Raw genomic sequence first — 23072 nt, forward strand, 5'->3', positions numbered from 1 at the left:
GGTTATTTATCGGTAATTATTTTTCATTTGACAATTGATGGAGAAAATTGTACTGATTTGACATCTGAACTGTCAAAAATAAAAATTCGCGTAACTCGAATTCGCGTAACTCGAGTGTCGCGTAACTCGGGGAAAGACTGTACTTGCAAAGTCATACTCTGATCGATTGAATTTAACTTCAAAACATCGGAATGGTTTGAAGACATAGCAGCAATAATTGAACTTCTTGTTTCCAATCAACATTCGACAAACTATGGATGCAAATGCAGCGTATTGTAGCGTATCTGTTTATTCTTAATGATAAGAATTAAATGATTTCAAACTGTACATTGCCATTTTCATTGTACATTTCATTAAGGCTACTTCAAGATAACGATAGTTTTGTGCAGGAATGATTTAAATGCGGCTTTATTGATAGGCATCGATAAATTCCCTGCATTTAGAATAAGGTTACCTGAGAAAAATTTTGTTCTACGGCGATCAGAACCAAATAGTTGAAGCTGTTGAAAACCATATCGCTAAAGCAGAGAAGTTAGAAAACCGATACAAGGCCTCCGACGAACAATTGCTACCAATTTTGAAACCCAGAAAGTAGCCTAAAATGGAGGGCGCCTTGCCACAATAAAAGTAAATACACCATGTCTGCTTGCTTCCAAACCAGAGGGAAATTAAAAGCATAGCTTGGCAAACAAACTGTAGTTTTTATTAGTGATATTCTAATGAGGAAGAAAATTTATCAAATTCCAACAATATTTTTATTGGTAAGTCAAAATGTCACTCTATTTCTTGTAAAAAAACAAACCAGTAAAAAACCGTTAAAACCAATTCAATTTTCAAACTGTTTTGCACTGGGTGAAAACAAATCATTCCTACCCCTCTAACTTGTACTGCCGCTCACAGCGAAGGCAACCTTCACCCCGATTGCTTCTCAAGCTTGAGTTGGCTGCTTTAATCCATTTTTCGCCTTAAATCGGCCTGTTTAATCACGTTTCACTTTCAAATAATAAAAGATTATTGTTTTAAAGCTAATTTAATCGAATTTCATCACAATCGATTTAGCGCCAAATTTGTTTTGACAGCACGGTTCATACCCTCACTCACACTAATGCACAACTGAAGACGGCACGCACACCAACTAATATCGCCCTATAAATTTGTGTTTTCTAGCTAGTGATGGGCCTTCCCGCCCCTTCGGATGGGATGGACACGAAGCGGGTTTCAATGCAAAGAACTTGTGTTTGTCTTTATATGTATGTATAGAACGATGATTGTAAAATATCTTAATTTCAATTACCATTTTTTCATACAATTTGCGTAAGTAAGCAAACTCATAATGCTCAATTTGCAAACATTAATACCGTTCCAAACCTGACAGCCAACGGTAAATTCCGGCCCCGGATCGCAATCGATCCGTCCGCACGGAGCAAGCTCGGGAACGACCCGCTCCGGCACAACACCAAAGAGGCGACCATTTTTCATCGTCACTGAAAAAGAGAGCGTTTTTAACTCAAGCTGGTCGCGACGGAAGGTGCGTTATCACTGCGTATATTTGTGTTCCGTTCTGGGTGCGTATCGAAACGATCGATTGCAGGTGCAGTCGCAGGTCGCAAAATCTACGCGCTGGCCGGATTGTTCACATTCGTGTGTTTCCTTGGTGAATATTGCTGGCCCTTGGTGTACTGTTGGTGGTGCAAAATGCTGGCGGCGCTGCTGGTGCCACACGAAGAAAGCTGGCTAAAGATTCGTGACGTTTTTTTTCTTGCTCTGCTCTTCACTCCCTTCAAGCTACGGTCGCTTTTGTACGGCGCTCTGCGCGTCCCCGCGTTCGTGATTTTGCCATCCTTTTCACCCTCAACAATTCCCCTCCTCGCCACCCTCCCTCGTTGTGTTGCGTGGTGCCTTCTGTTGTGATGTGAGTGTAGTGTTTCGTGGGTGATAGGAGGCACCTCCAGCGAAACCTCCCCACCCCCCCACCCCCCCTCATCCCATCCCATCCTGCCAAAACGATTGCCAACCAATCCACGAGCAAAGGAATTTTTTCACGGCATACGCGACCCGTTCTCGCCGTGGGGGCACCGGAAAAGCGCTGAAGGGGTCTCTTCCTTTAAGCACGACCACCGTGGTTATCGATCCTCTCCAACTTCCCGCTTCGGTTCCGGATGTTGCGAGATGCATCTTCCTGTAGCGCATACCTTCACAGTGGAGTGAAGTCTTCCGTTCCGTTATGTTCCGGGGGGGGGGGGGGGGGGGGTTTGGGGAGAGGGGCATGCTTTGCAAGTGACCAGAGCGACAGACACCCAACAGCACAGTACGCGGATGCTTCGTAGCAGTAGCATGTGCGGCAAGGGCAATAAAAAGGCGAAATAGCGGATCTTTCCGAAGCGCTCGCAACTCCCGCTTTGGGACGACGGTGTAGTACGGTCGAACGTCGTAGTTGATTTTTTTGCCCGCCCCGTGTGGAGTTTCCGCTACTCGCGGCACCGAAAGGGATGCATACGTACACCAACGCAACGTAACGCGGAGCGGGCAGCGCAGCCTGAGCAGAAACGAGCGAGAGTGAGAGCGAGCCCGAGCGAGAAAAAGAGCAAAGGCGTGTGGAGAAGGCGCCCAAACGACGAGCGAATAGGCGAAATACAGTGCGTGTGTATGTGTGTACGTGTGCGTGTGTTTGTGTGTTTGGCTGTATGCTGCTGGCCGTGTGTTATGTTGTTTGGGCCGTGCGCGATTATGTACGCCCGTGGTGTGCAGCAGGCGCTGGCGGTGAAACGATGTGAAACTATGCTGGAATATACCGAGTGAGAAGAGCGCGTGCACAACACCGAGCTACTCTTCGTTGTGTATGTGTGTGTGTGTGTCGGTGTGTATGCCCTTCTGCGGCGTGCACCGTATCGGAGAAAACCAATCATCCGTCCGGTTTAAAAACACACACAGACCGTTTGGGGGGAAGAAAAGAAAAACAAACGTCATGTGAGAATCGTGCAGTAGCGGATTGCCGCCGACGCCGTCGCCACGTACAAATCTGCTGGCTACCGTTTCACCGGAAAGAGACACGCCAAAGAACGAAAAACCCGAACTTCCTGGTGTCGAAGTAGGCAACGGTTTTTTGTTTTAGCTTCGAGTAGAGGGAGACTGGAGAAACAAGTCTTGCTCTTTTCTGTCCGTTGAAACCACTAACGTTCTGCTCTTTGTTCCTGGCGCCCTTTCTGGGTCGTTTGTATTTATCCTTATCGTTAAAACTGAACCACGCCAGTGCCTCGTTTTGTTCCGCAGAGGTCTCCAGAAAATCGTTCAAATACGCACCCCGCAAAAAAAAACCATATCTCGGACATCAAACAATAGCCCACGGGGCTAAATGTATCCCCCCACCTGCTCGGCCAATACGTGGCGGCAAACGATGTCCCGAAACCGTGAAAGTTCATAATTTAATTTTAGCATTTTTTCTCCTCTCGCTCTCTTCCTCTCTTTCTCTCTCTTCTTTTCCTTCGGCAAACGGATACGCAAATGTATAATTTCGGTGGCACTGCTTTTGAAAAACCCACGCACGATCCTGCAGGACACAGCAGATACAAGTATTGGTCTTCCCGGACCGGATCGTAAACCTGGCCTTGCTGCAGAGTCGAAGGGCATGTTTACCACTTTCATCGGTTTAATTGGTAAGTTTTATTGTTGGTTGAAACTGCCCGAGAAGAAGCAGGTTGTTTCACTTACTTTTTTTCTAATGCATTCCTTCCTAATCGAAACATCCTGTAGGCGATAGCTTAACATTTCACCTCCTCGTCGTACGTCATTTTCTCTGTTGAGCTCTCCGGCTAACCTTTCCCTCATTCCATCTAACCGTTCATCTTGAATCGTTCATTCAAAACGGCATGCCCGCGGTATTGGGCGCCAAAAGCAGGTTTTACTGCACAAGCCCCCCACCGGCTGCTACTCTCCGCACAACCACAACTGCTGCGCACACACTGCAAGTAGAAGAGACGCACATAATTATGCTTTCCGCAATTATGTTACTTCGCAAAGTCGTGGACGCGCGCGCCTCTTATGTATCACATCTTTTATGCACTCACACTCACTCACTCACAACCGTTCTGGTCGGTTTTGAAATGCATAGAAAAAAATATTGAAATCCTCAACAGAAAATGCTTCATTGGATTTGCTTTGTTTTGTAAAAAATCATCACCCGCCGTAGTAATGTCTTTCTGTTTGTGTAGTTTTGTCATCTGTCATTACTCTGTGGTTTATACATTTTTCTCAATTTACACGTACACCATTTTTTATCATTTTTTCGATCCGCTATGCTATTACACGAAAATCATAACACACGTACGGCCTCACATCACACCACCTTCATCATCGTCAGCATCGTCGTCCCGAAGCACTCTCCGGTTCCCCAATGCACGCCACATGCCCATCCCCTACGTCGGCGACTAACGGAAACCAAACCTCCCCCCAGTAACACCCGAAAACAAGACACATTTCTGCGGACGCTAACGGAAGCTTCCAAAATTCTTATCATTCATGAATTTTATAGATATTCAATCATGGTGGGAGGTGCCCTGCATTGCGCACTTTTGTTCGCTGTTTAGTACCACCTTCCAGCTGCCTAGGTTTGACATTGAGGTAAGTGTGTATGTGTTTTTATGTGCTTTAGGGAGAATTATTCAGTCAAATTTTTATTTTGCGCCTACAGGATCTCGAAGAGGCCCTTCTAACAGATGCCGATGCCGAGGGTGAAGTAGATCTGAAAGTGTACACCGCGCGCCTGCTGCCGGAGCTGATCGTCGCACTGTTGAAGGGCTGTGATGCGCTTGCACAGATCGGTTCACACATCAGCCCGAGCAACTATCAGATGTTCCTGAGGCGTCTGTTTCGTCAAAAATGTCAGGTAGGTTAAAGAGGGTCAGCTCCAGCTAGACAAAACAAATGGAAACTCCATTCAAATATATTCTCACCGTGTTCGTTACAGGAATATAACGTTGATAATCCGTTTAACACCGATATTGATTTCGAAAAGCTACCGCTTCGTACGAAGATCACAATTTTGAAGTACCTTTGCGACTTCCGGCTCGATTCCGAACACGTCAGCTCCACCTTTGCCGATTACGACGCGGACAGTCTGCGCCTGGAACCGATAGGGTAGGTTACTCAATATACCTGTATGCCGCTTCTTTGCTAATATGTGCTTCTTATCGATCTTCGGACCAATCAGGTACGATCGCAACGGATCTTCTTATTGGCACTTTTTCGGTACACGCTTGTATCGAGAAGATTACGTGAGTGGTGGCGGTAAATCGAAAGCGGCCAAATCGCCCGTCTGGCAGGTAATCTGCTTCACCGAGGAAGATTGGCGCAATCTAGCGAACAAGCTCGATAACTCCACCAACGCCAAAGAGCGCACCCTGCACGAGCTGCTGGTGGAAAACTTTTTGCCTTACATTCCTAAACTATTTCGCGACAAGGAAAGGGAACGTCGCAATAGGTAAAGACTGCCGTAAGGTTAAGGTATAAGTTTAAATGAAACAACCTTACACGGAGGTTTTGGTCTTTATTTTGTAGACTTTTCGAGCGGCCTAGATCAACACGCATAAAACAGCTGCAGGAAGTAAAAAACCTCCGCCAGCAGGAACAGCTGCAAAAGGAGCAACAACAGTTGCTACTGGAAGAGGAAGAGATCAATCGGGAAAGCAGCAGCAATCTTACCGAAGTGCAGCAAAACACACTTGTACCACCGGCACCGAAACGGGCGGAACTGCTGTCGGAAGCGCGTGCGAAACGAGCTGAACGACGGTTAGAAGCGAAACTTTCACTCGCGAACAACAACTCTCACTAGCAAGGACAGAAAACCAACCACTCTCCCTTGAACTAGACGGCAAACCATCTCCCGTTGGTCACCACACCCTCTCTTGAAACACACACTACACAGCAAAACTCTTTACTGCCGACGAGCCAAAATTTTCCGATAGCCAAGGCCAAAGTGTTTTAGGTAGCCCCTATTGCGTGGACGTGGCACTGTCACAGATAAATCCACCAACTCTCCTCTCTCTAGCATGCGCACACGCACATCTACAGGGTACCGCAGAGTTTTTGTACGCACTAAGTCCAACCACGGGGGCAAGTGTGTAGTGTGCGATGCTGGCGGACGATAGACGACGACGACGACGACGACTACGACAACTACCTAAAGTTGGCGACATTGGCGGGAAGACCGTTTTCGCACACACAGTGCAAAGCAAAAGAATCGGCACTACATGCGACGTCTGATCCGACCCTACTATCCTCGACGACCATCCCCCCCCTCGACCAACAACAAAAACATCGTCGTTCGATTGCACGAGAAAAAAGAAAACCGAACCGTTCCGTGACAGACGTGAGAAGCGTGAAACCATGTTTGTGATTGAAGAATAGATGTGTCGATGCTTTAGTTTTGTTCTGCTTCCTCTAGCGCGGGCTTCCTTTGCTTGCTAATATGTATGTATGCATGTTTTTTTTCTCCCGTTTTCTTTTTCCTTTTTTCTTGTTTTAACCGTCCAAAAGTTTCATTATTTCCAACTTATTAACACAGACAAAGTACTTCCCAATGTGTCATCTCATTGTAAGATGTCTTCCCATGTCCCATCATGATTGTCTATTGTGCTAACCCATCTTTCAATAATGAGCATTGTAACAGCCCTTGTTCAAAACGATCCGATTAATACTCCTGTCCTTCCGAACCCGCTACTTACTGTGCAATTGCCAAAATAACTTCCAGACGTGCACTGTTAATAGGGAAAGCTAATGAAACTTTTAACACTCACATACACACACTCCGTTGGTATGCTTTGGAACGGTGCCATTAATATAGTTTTTTGTTCTTTCTTTTTCCCTTTCTATCGCTCTCTCAATTCACAGATCTCGATCGAATTCCGTCACAAGTATAGTTTCGCCAACCGCAAGCTCCCCAGACGAGGCATCCCTTCTCACGCGTGATTTTATTTTTCAGCCACGAAAAGAAAACGCGTTCCGTAGTAGAGCAAATAGTCCGTACCTTTATGACAGCGCCACTAATTTGAGCGGTTCCACTTCTCCGTCAGTAGGTCCTCGGCTCGGGAGGGCCAGGCTGTACAGCGCCGCAGCACGTCGTAGCGCAACGGGAAGCGTATCGCCAACGTCGCTAGCTCGCTCCAGCTCTGTCGAATCGTACGCCCGGAGCGAAAGAAGTTACACCAGCAGCAGCCGAAGTAGATCGGTTGAAAGCGACGGTGGTCACCACGCGACGGCGGACGCTGCGATCTACAACGATTCGTACTACATTGTAAGCCGGCGCGAGGACAGCGAAAGTGTGCACAGCTTCAGTGACACCGAGGCCGAAAATAACATCAACAGTGGCAATACCGACACGAACAGCAAACAACACCACCACCACCAGCTGGTGGAACAGTCGGAACCGGCTGTCATCAAGCCACTGTGTCAGCAGCGGCAGCAAACGAAAGCGGAACAAAAAGCGGAACGGCGTCCCGTTCGGGCGGTAAGCGCGGAGGTAGAGAAATTGTTGCGCTTCAATCAAATCATGGCTCCGACAGCGACGAAACTGCCTGGCCGTCAAACGAACAACTCTCTGTCGTCCGTCACCGGGCCCGTGATATTGCCATTCAGCGAAGGGCCGGCTGCTAAGGGCGCCACACCCAATGGCGGTAACAGCGGCGGCAAAGGAAGTGACGCTGCCGCGTCGGCCACAAATCAGGGCCGTAAGAAGAAGGGCAAGTCAACGAATGTGTAAGTATACTACCATTGGAAGAGCCTGTCCGTCCTGGGTGGAGGTGCTCTAGCTGTATGGAGCTGTATTGTTTAGTTTTTGCACGATAGAAATTAACCCCGTTAGTTGTTAACTTAGTTAATCGCTAGGATTTGCGTTTTAATTATTTCAAAACAATTAATCTATCTTACTGGCCGTGTCCAACTGGTCCTTTATGCGTTGTTCTTTTTCAAGAAGGTTTGTGGTATTGGACTTACTTTAATTGTATAATTGGTCTACTGTAAACCCTTAGTTATTTGCAAACGTGCATTTACTATATTGGACTTACTTTAATTGTATAATTGGTCTACTGTAAACCTTTAGTTATTTGCAAACGTGCATTTTAGCAATGAATATAATCATGAGAAAATGCATACAGACGTAATGTTACAGTTGTTTGATTGTTTTCCTTTTCTCTTTCCTCCCCTAACCATGCCATTAAACACACCACCTTACCTGTAATATCATCAACATATCCTGCACTTGTACATAATCTTACTCCACACGCAACCCAATGCGCACCCGTGGCCCGCTCTGTCGATAACTTGCTGTGCGTTTGTGTGCATTAACTATATTCCCGGCATCCTCTCGGATTTCCTACTACCGAATCATGTATGTGACCATGCTATTATCACACACCCACACACATCCTTCCTGCACGATTCTGGCCGGTTAATGTGGGATCATCATCGGTATGAATGTTGGAAAAAACCACACCGCCACTTATTTGCCGTGGCAATCCTGTAAATATATCCCCTATAACCTGTAACACGGCTGCATCTGGCACTGGTGTATCGCACGCGCGTGTGGGTGTGGGTTCTGGTCGGTAAATGTTGTAAACGCACGGAACAGTAATGTCACCTCTGCTGCTGCTGCTAGCTACACCAACAGTAGTTTCACCAAAGCGAACTGTTCCGCCTCCTCAATTTTCGTATCGTCGTCTCTTAGCTTTACTGAAACCGACGAGGTCCTGCAGATCGGTATGCACAAGGTGCTGGAAAGCATCAAGAACCACGACGATGCCTGGCCATTTATGGATCCGGTCGATGAGGACATTGCGCCGAAGTACTACTCGATCATACGAAGGTAAAAACGAAGGTTATTTGCTGAAAACTTTAAAATACAATTATTAAACCGTCTTTGTCTATACCTCTCTCTCTCTCTCTATTCTTCCGTTTGTAGGCCTATGGATCTGCAAAAGATGGAGGAAAAGCTAGACAACGGGGAGTACATGATTTTCAGTGACTTTCAAAACGATTTTAAGTTGATCGTCAACAACTGCCGGCTATATAATGGTCAAGCAAATGGTAAGTAGTGACGATTTTTTGTTTTTTTAATGATTCTAAATGTGGAAAGTCAATGTTAATTACAGTGCTGCAAAATGTCACTGTCAATGTCATAAAAAAAATGTCGATGTCAATGTCACAAAAAAATCGAACTGAAACAAAATCCATGTCAGCGTCACGTACTGAATTGTGATAATCAGAGGTAATACTCAAAACGATTGGTGTGACCAATACATGCTTCATGACATTTTTGCGACCATCGCTTAGTCAGTCACTATGACTTTTTTTACTGTGATCAGCATTGCAAAATGTCACTGACTTAGTCATGACAAATTCCTGCCGAAACAAAATCATGTCAGCGTCGCGAGGTCTACTGTGATGATCAGAGGTGAGACTCAAGCAGTTGATGCGCACATAATGAGACTTTTTTCTCGCTCTGTTAGACCCGACAGACGATCAAAGCCGACAGAGCGCGAAAGCATGCTCATTTTGTTGCTTGGGACCACAAGACATATATTTTCCAAGAATGTCGTGATTATCACCGATCGAAAATATCATGACCAAGTGAGTGTCCAAGAGTTGGGTGCTCTGCAAAATGTCACCAAGCATGTGATTGATCCACCAACTGTTAGTGTCTCATCTCTGATCATATCAGTTGTGTACGTGATCTGATTTGATCTTCTTTTCAGCCATGATTCAGCCATTGAGTTTTGATGACTGTAACAGTGGCATTTGGCAACACTGTTCACAGCCAGAAAAAAATCATGATTATGCTTGCGCCGGCATTAAGCAAAGCTTGTCGGTCAGTGTATCGCGTTTGCCTCAAGCATTCGCATGTCGCCTTCGGCATATCATGACGCACTTTTAATGAGTATCAGCAATGAGCATCAAGCTGCCTCGGATATGTTAATTGTTTTCGCTGGTGAAAAGCTCGTGATGCTCATGACATTTTGCAGCACTGTATATTCGACTATATAATGTATGCGTATGTGAAGATGGCCCCCAGTATCATTTTATCTAATTGTATACCTGTTCTTTTGCCCATTTCAACAGAATACACCGAAATGGTCAACAACCTTCAGATTGCGTTTGAACGTGCCAGGAAGAAATACTTCGACGAGAACTCATCGGACGAGGAACTGATGAGCCACGAGTATCCGGATGTGAGTCGCGCGAATGCTGCGTTCAAGGAAAAACCGTCCTCAAAGGACAGCATCAAATCAACCTCCTCCGATGCAATGAACGGCCGTGGACAGCCGCACAGCAAAGGCACGCCGAAGGACACCGGCAAGAGAGAGGCCGGCAGCAAGGACAGGTCGAAGAAAGGCGGCGGCTCCGGTGGCAATGGCAATAATAACATAAGTGCAAAGTCAAGCAGCAGCAGCTCCAATGCAAACTCCAAAGATAACAGTGATGGTGGTGGTGATTCGCCGTCCCTCCAAGGGAAGGACAAACCGTGCAAAGAATCGAAAGCAAAGTCGGTGAAAAGTGGTACAAGTGCCGGGAGCGACAAAAAAGGTGGCAAAAATGTGACAAGCGAAAAAAAGGAACCGTCCGCGCCGGCGGCTGGTGGAACCGGTTCAAAAAAGAACAAAGCAAACAAACAGCAGCCGGAGGTGGACTCGGAACCGGAACCAGACCCGGAACCGCCGGAAAAGGATAAAAGTGCATCGCGAGTGAACAACAAAACTGTAAAACGCAAGCGCAAGGAGAAGGAGAAAGGTGATAAAGTGAAAAGCAAGAAACTAAAAACCGAAGCAAGTGATCATAGTGATGGGGAGGATGGGCTGCAGCGGGACGAAGATAGGGTGAATGTCAAAAGTGAAGAAGAGCCCGATTGGTGCGAACCCGAACGGAAACGGTACAAAAAGGATCATCATGGTGATGTGGAAGAGGACGAACCTGCAACGACACCGTTACAGGCAGGAGATGGTAGTGGTATGCGGTTGGCGGGTGGTAAAATGGATGATCTGAAGGAGGAGCAGGAGGAGGAAGATTTTCCAGTGTACGAGAGCAAGAAGAAGGCGGCGGTGAAAGCGCTGCAGGAAAAAGAGAAAAAGAAAAACAGTTCTAAAGTGAAGAAAGAGGAAAAGAAGGTGAACAAACCGCCCAAGGGTGGCAAGGGGAAGGATGCAAAGCGTGAATCGTTTTCGCCGGTACGGCAACGTTCAATGTCGCGAACGCCCAGCCCATCGCAGGAGAATTCGTCGCCCTTCTCGAAACAGTCACCGCATGGGTCGTTGAGCCCCAAGAAAAAAGAATGCACGTCGTCCGATGTCGGTGGGGGTGTGGTGGAAAAAACGGGGTCCAAAAAAGGGAAGGATAAGAGTGGGTCGGAAGCCGATGGGAAACAGCATAAGAAGGGGAGCAGCGCGGTCAAGGCCGGAGCGGGTATTTCGGTTGCGAAGCTGGACAAAAAGACGAAAAAATCCGGCGCCCTTGCGTCTGCCAGCAAGGGTGGTGGCAAGGGCCGGCAAAAGAAAGCGGGTGGCAAACAGAAAAGCTCCCCCGTAGAGCGTGTCGACGAAGGGTCCGAGTGTGAGGAAGAAGCGGACCACAATGCACGACACGAACCGGGCCCGATGGATACTAATGGGGAGCGAAACGATGAAGCAAGCGATATGAGCGACTTTGAGGACATTGACAATATGCGCGTGAAGCCTCACGACACCAGCATCGAAGAGGAGGAAGACGGTGGTGGTGGCGAGCGGGAGCCGGCGGCGAAAAAGTCGTCCGACAAATCAAAAAACAAAAAGAACAAAACCAGCAAGAAGAATGTGGGGAAAGCTGGCGGTGCTGGGGGCGAGCATCATCGCGCTAAAAAGAGCGGCGGAAGCAAGAGCAAGCAGAAGGGGAAAGATAAAAAGATGGACAAAAAATCGCACAAGCGCGATAAGGCTGGTAAGGGCAAGAAGAAGTCCAAATCCTCCAGCGACGATCGTGCGCACGGGGACGATCGCGAAGCAACGTCGAGCGGTGGTGAGGATGAAGAAGGCGCGGATGGAGGAGAGGGAAGAGTTGAATACCTCGGAGATGCGTCAAAAAGTGCCTCAAAGCCGATGCAAAAGCAGTCCAGGGACTCACGCCTTGCCGCTGCAACGCGATCAATGTCACGTTCGCCCAGCCCGGCCCGTTCGTACTGCTCTGACGGTCGCTCGGCACGCGACAGTGGCGAGGGGGAAGACGACCTTCCAAAGCAAGCGCACGATTCCACGCTTCCACCGACCCGATCGATCACTCCCGATATCAAGGATAAGTTTGATCTCATCAAAGAACGCCGGAATAGGGCGGCCGCGGCGGCTGCAGCAGCGGCCGAAAGCAAAGCAAAGGCCAAGCAGGCCAAAGCGAAGGGAAAGGAAGCAGGTAGCTCGGGAAAGAAGGGCAAATCGTCGACCAAGGGAGGAGGAGGTAGCAACCGTGGCCAGAAGCATGCGGTGGAAGAAGACAGCAGTGTCAATGCAAGTGCCTCACCATCAAGCGCTGGTGCCAAACAGCAGCAGAAAAAGCACCAGCACGTTTGCGACCCAGAAGACGGCAGCAAGCCTTCCAGTGAAAGTAAATCATCCAGCAAAGGCACCACCAGTGGTGGTGGCTCGAAGGGGAAGAAAAATCGCGATAAATCGACGGCTAATGGTGGCGAGTCTTCCAACGCGAAACCGGGCGACAAAAAACACTCACGCCCAGGTGCTGCTTCAGCTGACAGCACGAAGAAGGTGGACCGAAGCAACGAGTACGACTTCGTTGACGATGGCCCCGACACAAAGCTGGACAAGAACCACGCGAAGTCAGCCCTTGCTGCCAGCGGTGGTTCTTCCAAGGCGGGCAAAAAGTCAACGTCGGCGACAGCAACTGCGGCCGGACCGACGGGTTCAACCGCTCAGAGACATCCTAAAGCGAATTCAAAAACCATACCGCCACCAACGGGAAAAACGTCCAAAACGCCCGCTACGGCAGCGGGCGGTGGTGGTGGTAGTGCGGCTGGTGCAAACATGGAGGAGCTAGAGCTGGAAACCGAGCAGACACTGAAAGACATTAACAAATGGCTGGAAAACACGCCCCGGTTTCCCGAGTACAGCTCGGCCAGCAACTCGCCGTCGCGCTACATCATGGACGATTTCGACACGGTGCCGGTGAAGATCGAACCGGCCGACTTCCGCAAACCGATTCCCCTGTCGCAGCTGCCGGCGGCGAACGAAGCGGCCGCCAGCCCGCTACGTGGAGCAAGTCCCGGGCTGGCGACCATCGCAGCACCGCCGAAAGCATTCTCCCCTAGGTCGGCAGCCAGCTCAAAGGAGCCCAGTGGCACTGCAGCTGGCGCCGGCAAACAAGCGACCGGCAGCACGACGCCATCCGCCTCACACGCGAAAGACGCCTCCAAAGGTGAACCGGCGGGTTCCGATTCGGCCGGTGCACTAAAAGATTCTACCAACAGCACCGCTGCCGCAACGGGCAGCAAACCCGCCGGGCCGACGAGTCACACACTGTTGGGCCCTCCGCCGATCATACCGCCGCACTCGCAGAAAAAGGAACCCAAAGAACCGAAGCGAAAGTCGCTGAAGGAAAAGCTCTGCCAGCTGGGTGCGGGTGGGCGAAAGCGCGATTTGCACCATCATCGCACCACGATCGACCGGTTGCAGCCGGGCAAGGCCAAGGGCAACCTCATCGGGACGATCCAGAATCTCAACAAGCCGGACGAATTGTTCCCGCTCGGCGCGGGTGGCGGTGCTGGCGCGGGAGGCAGCGGTGCGGCCGGCAGCGGTGCCCTGAACAAGGTGAAGGAGGTGAAGAACTCGCTGATCGTGAAGACGGACGAGTCGAAGCCGAAGCTAAGCCTCGGTACCGTGCTTAATACGGAAGGGTTCGGTATCGTGCAGCAGCACAACTTTGCCGACGACGAGGACGATCCGAAGCGTAGCTCCTCGTTGCTGAAGAAGGACGAGGACGCTGAGGAGGACGAACTGCTGATCGGTACCGCAGCGATCGGTGCTGTAAAGCCCTTAATAAGTGCGTTGAAAACTGCAGCACTAGCGATCACCGGTGGAAGCTCTCCCGCCGGTAGCCGGGAGGGAGGATCGCTCTCGAAAAAGGATGAACCTAGCAACACCACGGCCGCGGGTGAGAAACCGGAACCGGCCAGCGATCTGGCGGTGGCCGGAGAGTCCAAAAGCAGCACCGTTTCGTCGGCAGCGGACAAGTTGTTCTCGCTGGAGGATGGAAAGCCGGGCAAAGCGGAGGAAGCGGCTGGAAAGGACGCGCTCAAAGGCAAGGATAAACCGTCCGCCACGCCCAACCTGAACGCATGGATCAAGGCGTTCGGTGCGCCGAAAAAGCCGAAGAAATCGGACGACACCGATGAGCCCGGCAAAGCGTCGCCGGCCAGCGATAAGAGCAAGCCGAACGAGAACACCTCCACCCACCCTTCGTCGAACGAATCGTCCAGCGGCATTGGCAGCCTGCCGACCATTCCCGGCAGTCTGGAAAGTCCCAGCTATCCCACGCTGCCAACCGTACCGCGGCAGCGAAAGGCCAGCACCGGGAGCACGGTTAGCGAGCGGTCCTCGTACAGCCAAGATCCGGACAGTCCCCGCATCGGTATCGACGAACGGCTCGGAGCGTATCCCGCCCCGTACCCGAGCCCGATCGGGGCGTCACCGATCATGACGTCGCCCAAGCTGGACGACACGCAGAAGAGCCCGTACCATCCACTGAACGGTGCGATCAAGGTCGGGTTCTATCAGGACACCACGCAGAAGAGCAGCCCGGAAAAGAGTTGCAGTCCGCGGGATCTACCCTCGCCGTATCCGCAGTACTCGCAGCATCTGTACACGTCCAACGCTGCGAACGCTACAGGTACCGGTAGTACTACCACAACCGCCGGGAACAATATTGCCCCCGGCGGAGGTTCCTCGGTGTACGGCAGCTATTCTGCGTATGGGACTACACCTGCTGGTATCGGGTCCACCGGTACAAACGTTAACCAGCCTAGTACAGCAGCGGCAGCAGCTACGGCAAGCAGTGTGGCCGACAGTTTCAAAGGTTACGGCAAAGAGCTTAAATCACCGGTCGATTTTTACGACCAGTACAAACAGCCAGCCTCGCAGGAGTCGGACTACAACTCGTCGATGAGCCCCAGTACAAATCCCAACTCTCCATATCACAACCCGGCATCATCGCCGTACCAGCAGCAGCCGAACTCGCCCTCCTGCTACCAGCAGCAGCAGCAGCAGCAGCCGCAAGCGTCCTCCTCCTCCCCGTACGGGCATCAACCGTCGTCGATTGCGTCGCCCGCCTCGTCGGTGGGTCCGCTGTCGCCGTATAATGCGCCGGCGGTACCGCACAGTCCGGCTACTGGACAGACCACGCCCTCGAGCGTCAGTGGCCACTCGCCGTACAACCCGGGCCAGGGGCAATCGCCCTACCACACCAATCAGGCCCCGTCGACGGCCTCGACGTCGCCATCGACCGGTACAGCGGTGGGCGGTGCTGCTGCCAGTGGTGGTCAACCTAAGCTGCAGTCGAAACCAAATACGCCGCTGCACCAAAGCCCCAACTCACCGTTCTCACAGTCAAACCAAAGCTCGCCCTACTCACAGCAGGATCCCAACTCGCCCTACTCCTCCCAAGGTGGCCAGCTCTCGCCGTTCCAGCCGATGTCCCCGAAACCCCAGCAGCCGGCTGCTCCGTCCGCTGCCGGCAACACCAGCAACAGCAACGCCAACAATGCGATTAAGCTCGCTCCCCCGATCATCACACCGCAGCAGGCCGCCGCTGCCGCTGGCGTGATACTTCCACCCGAATCTCCCGCCCATTCGCAAGCGACGACGGCCGCGACGATCGGTGTGCATCAGGCACAAAACCTGACCGGATCGGGTGGCAGTACGGGCACGGGCAACAACAGTTCTGCCCCCTCCAGCACGCCGGGAACGACGATCGCGTCCACACCGATGCAGCTGAACTCGCACCAATCGCCCTGGACGGCGCACCACAATCAGTACAACCCGTACCTGAACCATCCGGGCGAAACGGCCGGTGGGGCGGGCAGCATGTCGTCCTCGTTGCCCCCAGCACCGGCTCATATGCCACCATCTCAGCAGGGTCATCTTAGCAACGTGCACACGCATCCATCGCCCGCCCACACGCAGCACCAACAGCACCAACACCAGCAGCATCAGCAGCACCAGCAGCAGCAGCAACAGCAACAGCAGCAACAGCATCTACTGCAACACCACCAACAACAGCAGCAACACCAGCAAAGTCATCAACAGCAACACCAAGCAAATCATCAGCAAACGCCACACGGACATCATCTAGCGACGACACAGCAGCAGCAGCAAAGCCATCTTGGCAATCTACTGATGGGATCCAACAACAACCCCTACACTTCCACGTACGGTCGGCCGTACGATCTCAATTCGGCGTCGGCATCCAACACATCGTCATCAGCTTCAGCAGCAGCAGCAGCAACGGTGGGCGGATCGGGAACGACCGCGACATCATCCAACATTGATCACCATCATGCGCCGCCACATCATTCCCAGCAGCAACAGCAGCAGCATCTTCACCATCAGCAACACCAACAGCAGCATTCGGCGCAGCATCATCAACAGCATCCGAGTTTAAGTGGCATCAGCAACAAGAACAGCCCTAGCACGGCCTCAATCACCAACACTTCGAAAGTACCTGAAATGATCAACCTAGGCTATAGCGAACCTGATACCAATAGCAGCAAACCGGCGCAGGACGTTCCAATGAATATGGAATCTTCGGGTGGTTTGGGCAAGGAGAAAGCAGACGGTACGAAGGACAACAAACATTTGCAGCAGCAACAACAACAACAACAACAACAACACCAATCTTTCGATCATCATATGGGCATGAGTTACGGAAATCCGATGGATATTTCCATCAGCAAATCGAAGGCGTTCGATATGTTTAATCGTGCGGCGACGATGAATTTCCCGCGCGGGTTCGGTGCTCCGAGCATCCATCAGCCGGCACCCGCTGGCAACGTTGGGGCCAACAGCACCGGCGGCTACGATCATCACCGCTCGTTGTCACAGGCGGCCAACATGAACAAGGCGCACGATATGAGCGGTGGTGGAGCAGGTACGGCGGCGGCTAGCGTGTCCACCGCACCAACCGGCTACACCATGCAGCCGGCGGGCGGGAAACCTGCCAATCAACACCCAGCGGACCAGCTGCATCTGCCCCGCTACGATCAACGCAGTCCGCAACATTTGCAACAGCAGCAGCAGCAGCAGCAACAACAGCAACAGCACGGTGCAACATCCGCTTCCTCCGGGTCATCATCGCAACCAAGCGGCAGTGGCAACGCGTCGGCAGATCTCAGCAGCGCGGGTGGCGGCTACAAATCATACGGTGTACCGGCCCCTCCAGCCTCTTCCGCGTCGACTTCGCTGATGGACCCGGCAATACGCAATCTCACCTCCCTGTCCTCCCTCTACAACCCGGACCCGGACCGACTGCTCGGTGGTCCCGGTGCGCCATCCGCGACCACAGCCGGCGGCTTCTACGACAAAGGTATGCCGTCGACTGCGCACATGTTTGGCAAAAACCTGTCCCAGCCGCCGGTCGCGTCCTCCTCTGCTGCCACCACGTCGGCCCTGCAGCAGATGTTCAACAACACCATGGCGGCCACCACGATGGCAGCGTACAACGCCAACCGGGAGCAGCCGAACGTTGGCTCCTACGTGCCATCGCCCAACTATCACCATCCGCAGCAGCATCAGCAGCGGACCGACATGATGAATGCAGCCAACATCCAGCCGCAAAAGATGTCCCACAATGCCAACGTACCGTCGGCGTCGGGCGGCGGTGCCGGTAATGCGTCGGTCAGCAGTGAACCTGCGCCGCCACCGGCCAAACCCAAACGCTCGCGGAAAAAGAAGGACCAGCTAGCGCAGGAACAGGCAGCGGCGGCGGCGGCAGCAGCGGCGGCAGCGGCAGCGGCAGCAGCCCAACAGCAGCAGCAAACGCTGCATCAGCACGCAATGCATGCCGCCCATCAGCAGCAGGCGCTCGGTCCCCATCAAGGATTCCCCGCCTACCCTGGGCTAAAACCATCCAACTCTACCTCCTCCGGCAATGGTGGTGCGGGTGGTGCTGGCGGTGGTCCACCCGGCATGGGTTCGGCTTCCTCTGCGCCCGGTGCCGTTGGGAATCCGGCGAGCAGCGCGGAAACGTCCGCCATCTCGCTGAAAACGGCCAACATCGTTCCCGGCAGCGCGTTCAACTTTGGCCCCGGGCCGGCCGGGCTCGGTCTACCACCGGGTGGCCTTTACGGTGACACGTCTGCCAGCACGTACCTGGAGGAGTCGTACCGCAACTCCCAAAATCCGTACTACCTCCCGCCCAGCCATCGGGGCACAACGGCGGCGGGCTCGGGTGGCACCGGTACCGAGGCCGACAAGCTTGGCAACCCGATCGGCTCCCAGGCTACCCCGCCCGGGTCGGTAGCGGCGGCCGCCGCGGCCGCTGCCGTTGCCTCCGTGCACGGCCCACCGCCACCGACCGCTGCCTCGCCGTACCATCAGTTCCTGGCTTCGCATCACGGCACACGCCCGTACCAGTTCATGAACCAGTTTGATCCACTACACCAACAGTACCTGCGACAGGAGGAGCTTCGGGCACAGATGATGATCAACCAGGGGCTTCTGGGCGCGCCGGGTGCCGCTCCGCCCGGTGCGTACGGACAGCCCGGTTACCATCATCCCGCGATCGGTATGCACAAACCGTACGACGCGATGAACAGCATGAACCGCTCGCCCTTCCTATAACATCCGCAACCACCGGTTGGGGGTGAACTTTTGGGGAAAACGGCACCAGTTGGGACAGAGATGAATGGGAGCGAATGAAAACAAACAAAAAAAACGATGTCCCCCTTCTCGTCCTGCATGCAAAGTAAAAGGTTTACTTCAGTTGACATTATCATCCGTTCTAAGAACGATGTACGAAGGGTAGAATGAGTTTGTGCAACCTAAAATGCTTTGCGCATTTGTATTGATGTTTTCTATTTTGGGGGATTTTGGCAGATTATTTCACTTCTTCTAACCTTTTGCACAGAGTGGAATAAGAAAGGTAGTGATGTTTCTTCAATAATTCATTAAAAACTAAGCAAAAAGCACCTATCACATATTGCAAGGGTCCACCGCTAATTGTCTCTGAAAGGTTTAATTTGCAAACATTTACTTCAATTTAGTATGTAATGTTTTTGACCTCTCTATCTTATTTTCTTTTTTTTTTCGTTTTGTCATCAGTCCAGACCGTTTTTATTTCTTGTTGTCCCTAGTTTTGTATCATTGTTATGCAAATGTTGCAAGATATTGTACGTTGCTTATACAATATGTTTATTCGTCCCAGTAAGGAACAGGGAAAACAATCATCAATAAGTTGAAGTATTTTTCCTTACGTGTTTTTTGTATTGTCTTTCCGGCCGGAACTGTGTTGGAATAACGTTGAATTGTCTCATAAAACTACAAAACCTGTGTATAGTTGTAGATTCGTTCACATTGTGCAAATGTCATGTTTATGCCTCGTCTTGGACGATGATGCAGTGATTGCGTGATAAATGTTTGTCGCTGCTAAAGGAAAAGCGGCTCTTATTCCTAGCGGCTATTATCCAATTTTGGTGTGTGGTGTCTCAGAATGTTAAAAACTGCAAACGGCTGGGTTTTGTATGAATTATGTTGTTTTTAATAACGTAAATTAAGTACTCAGTTATGTACAGTTTGTGGAGTATAATTTTGGTTTTTTTCGTTGTTATGGTCTTAAATGTACACACACACACACACAATTGAATATTCTCAGAATTGGTCGAGTGTGAAGGTTTCAAGGGCGAAAATATCAGACAGCACTTAACTTTAGCCTCAACTTGTCGAAGCTACTTAGCCGCGATTCTGCTTAAGTTCTGCTACATAAATATGAATTAACTAGTTCCCTTACTACCAAGAAGATACATTACCACATTCCCTCGTTGAGTTTCCTTCACTTTTTAAACAGAAGTATCCATTAATGGTAAAACATATTTCATCAGTAACCGTAACACTCACAAATAATACCAGTCGATAGTTCGAATAAGTAAATATTGAAGAATATTCTATTATAACGCAAGCATATGAAAACAAAATGGTAACCATTTCGTTTAATACAGTAAAAGAGCAGCCACTCGCCACCCCCCAGCCCCTGTACTGTACGCCTTATTCGTCAGCGTAACTTCCACCAAAAAAAATTTGTGGAAACGGTTCATCATCGTTTGTCTGCATGCAAACAGAACATAGGAAACTAGAAGTTTATCGATCTAAGCTAATGGAGAATTTAAAAAAACACAATAATCAAACCCCCGAGCAAAGCGTAACGAGATTAGTGAGAAAGAAAGAGAAAGAGATAAAAAACAGATATAAAAGGCAACAAATTTGTTAGGTGTTGAATAATAATCAAAATTTGACTATAGGATCTATTTATATTTGAAAATTTATATCATTGCTACACGATCTGTATCTGGATTCTGATCCTTGTTGTGATCTTTCTGTACGGGTCCTCCCCTCAGCACGTTTATCAATCACATGCGTGAAAGAACAAAAATTGTGTATTTTCTCTTACTGTGGTTATACAATTTTCATTTCTTTATTTTTTATGTGTGTGAACAAAAGTAGAAACTGAGCGGACGGAACAAAAACAGATAAATTGATCATGTTCGCTTTTCCTTTTCTTCATCTTATGTTCTTTGTTTCTAGCTCTCTTTCTCTTTCATACAATTAGACCGAGGGCATTGGAGAAAATGTAAAAAGTCGTTTTTTAAAAGCACATCAGTAGTTACAGCAACACACACATTAGACGATGACGATCGAAATGAACATTGCGATCGTTTAGGTTTCTTTTTCACCTTAGTAAGCCTTTTTGTAAATACATTTAGTCGGATAAAGAGTGCGATCCGATCGCTCTTGGTAATACGATCTGTAGGCGGCGAACCTTCTCCCACGACCAACTGTAGCGTTTTCTTTGCTGGAAAGGAAACCTTACACACACTATGAACTCTTCCGTTCCTTGTATAGATGTTGTGCGTACTGGTGTGCGTAGGTTAAGCTAATAAACAACTTGTTAATTATTAGAACAAAAGAACAAAAAACAGGCATGCGCGCAGTCTGTCGAATTAGCGTAATGTGATTCAAGGCGAATCACAAAAAAATCGTTTGACAAAATGCGATTTTAGGGAAGAACATTGCTATAGCCATCGGAATATATATTAGTTAATACACGTTTTAAGTATAGACTCTCCTACACCTCCACAGCGTTTCACACCAGTTGGGGATGTGGGCGAGTGCGTACACAAAAAGAATCGTATTAAGTGGGTAGTATAAGTTATTAAACGATACAAGACAACACAACAATTGTACGCAACAACGGCATAAAGAACTGTTTTCGAAACCGTACATCTAGTGTAGTGCAAACCCGTGCGTGTGTGTGTGTGTGTGTGTTTGTAGGGATAGTCGTCAGCTGTGTGTGCCTGTCGTCGTGTGCGCATTTCATAATTGCTGTGTTAAGGATAATTAACAACAGGAGCTAAATTACCCCTTACAGGAAAAGAAAATAATTCTAGCAAAAGTTAATTCACTAACGCATATGTTAACTGATGATAATAGCGCGTTTGAGTTGCTTTGAGTAGCAAACGTTGTAGAGCAAACAAACCAACAGCATCCACCACAAAAAGCCTTGTTTGGTTAAGAAAGCTGAAAGATTTTTTGTTGTTGTAATGCTTTCGGAATTTGAAGGGGTAGTTAAAAACAAAATTCGACAAAAACAATATACATATTCAGCATAAACATAGGAATTATGCAGTGAGAGATATAAACAAGGAAAACACGGCAGATCAAAACAAAAAAGCAGCAAACGCAAGATGTAATCAAGATACATATATCTACGTTAAACGTCCGTTTTTTTTTCTTCATCGCTTCAGTCACTCTTATGTTGTAATCCCATATTTTAATGCAAAATCGATTGTAAAGTGTGAAACAGTAGTGCAAACAGAGGTAAGAAGTAAGCGAACATCGCAGACATGTAAGACATACATACCTACATACAAAACACATTAAAAAAAAGAAAACAAACAACACACACCGCGAAAAATAAGAGAAAATATAGTGAATTTAAACAAACAACACGAAGTCAACGAATACGCGAAGAGAACGATCATCGTACGAAAGAAATCAGGTGCATTGAGCTGTATTGATCCGGACCAGAAATGTAAGTGTCATTAGTTTTCTTTCTTTTTTCTTAATTGTTCCTATGAATCCAGGACTTATACTTTTAAGGTGAACAAACGAACCTATAGATTACGAATCGTAAAGAATTTTCGGACGAAACATAGTCGATGAAAAACATGAGCCGTAAGTCGTTTTTTTAAACCAAAGTCGGTTTTATCTTTTTTGACACGCCAGTCCTGAGATGTACAATTTGTTATCCACTGTCTATTATTTTAGTCTATTATTTTTTAACATTTGGAAGAATTTTCTTCAATAATTATAAAATGGTTTCCCCCACGAATTATTGGTTGGTTCCCATCAATTTTTAATTGGTTCCCATATTTTTTTGGTGCGTTCCCACGATTTTTTGGCCGATTCCCAGAATTTATTGGTTGAATTGTATTGATATCCAATCGGACGATACCAATAAATCATGGAAACGAACCAAAAATCTATGGGATACAATGAATAAATCGTGAGACGAGCCCAAAAAATTATGGGAACTGACCAATAAATCCTGGTAAACCCTGTATTGAAGATAGCTAGGTTCGAGAAATCTCTCTCTCTCTCTCTCTCTCTCTCTCTCTCTCTCTCTCTCTCTTTTCTCTCTGTTGTTGGTCAGCTCATGGTAGAGCACGTCGGTGTGACATGGCCCGTCCAACAATCATTCTCCAGGATGCTCGGTCCCTGGCTGCTGCCTCCCATCCATGCAGACACCCGATCTCCGCCAGGTGTCGCTTCACCTGATCCAGTCATCGA

At 49.3% G+C, this 23072-nt stretch overlaps 1 protein-coding gene across 4 annotated transcripts; it reads left to right on the plus strand.

Moving 5' to 3' along the window:
- The first annotated feature begins 1418 nt into the window (after positions 1 to 1418).
- On the plus strand, positions 1419 to 22235 carry LOC120953245 (mucin-19-like). Of its 4 annotated transcripts, none has more exons than XM_040373019.2 (11): positions 1419 to 1528; positions 3554 to 3653; positions 4529 to 4617; positions 4688 to 4882; positions 4964 to 5133; positions 5207 to 5476; positions 5554 to 5784; positions 6886 to 7749; positions 8621 to 8854; positions 8951 to 9075; positions 10108 to 22235. In XM_040373019.2, the coding sequence occupies exons 2-11, from the start codon at positions 3626 to 3628 to the stop codon at positions 18849 to 18851; spliced, it is 10950 nt and encodes a 3649-aa protein (XP_040228953.2). In that variant the 5' UTR covers positions 1419 to 1528; positions 3554 to 3625; the 3' UTR covers positions 18852 to 22235. The 4 variants fall into 4 exon arrangements, with proteins under 4 accessions (XP_040228953.2, XP_040228957.2, XP_040228954.2 ...); XM_040373023.2 differs by having other exon boundaries at positions 8717 to 8854; XM_040373020.2 differs by having other exon boundaries at positions 1458 to 1565.
- Positions 22236 to 23072: the final 837 nt, after the last annotated feature.

Source organism: Anopheles coluzzii, chromosome 2 (genome assembly GCF_943734685.1).
Source record: "Anopheles coluzzii chromosome 2, AcolN3, whole genome shotgun sequence".
Lineage (NCBI taxonomy): Eukaryota > Metazoa > Arthropoda > Insecta > Diptera > Culicidae > Anopheles > Anopheles coluzzii.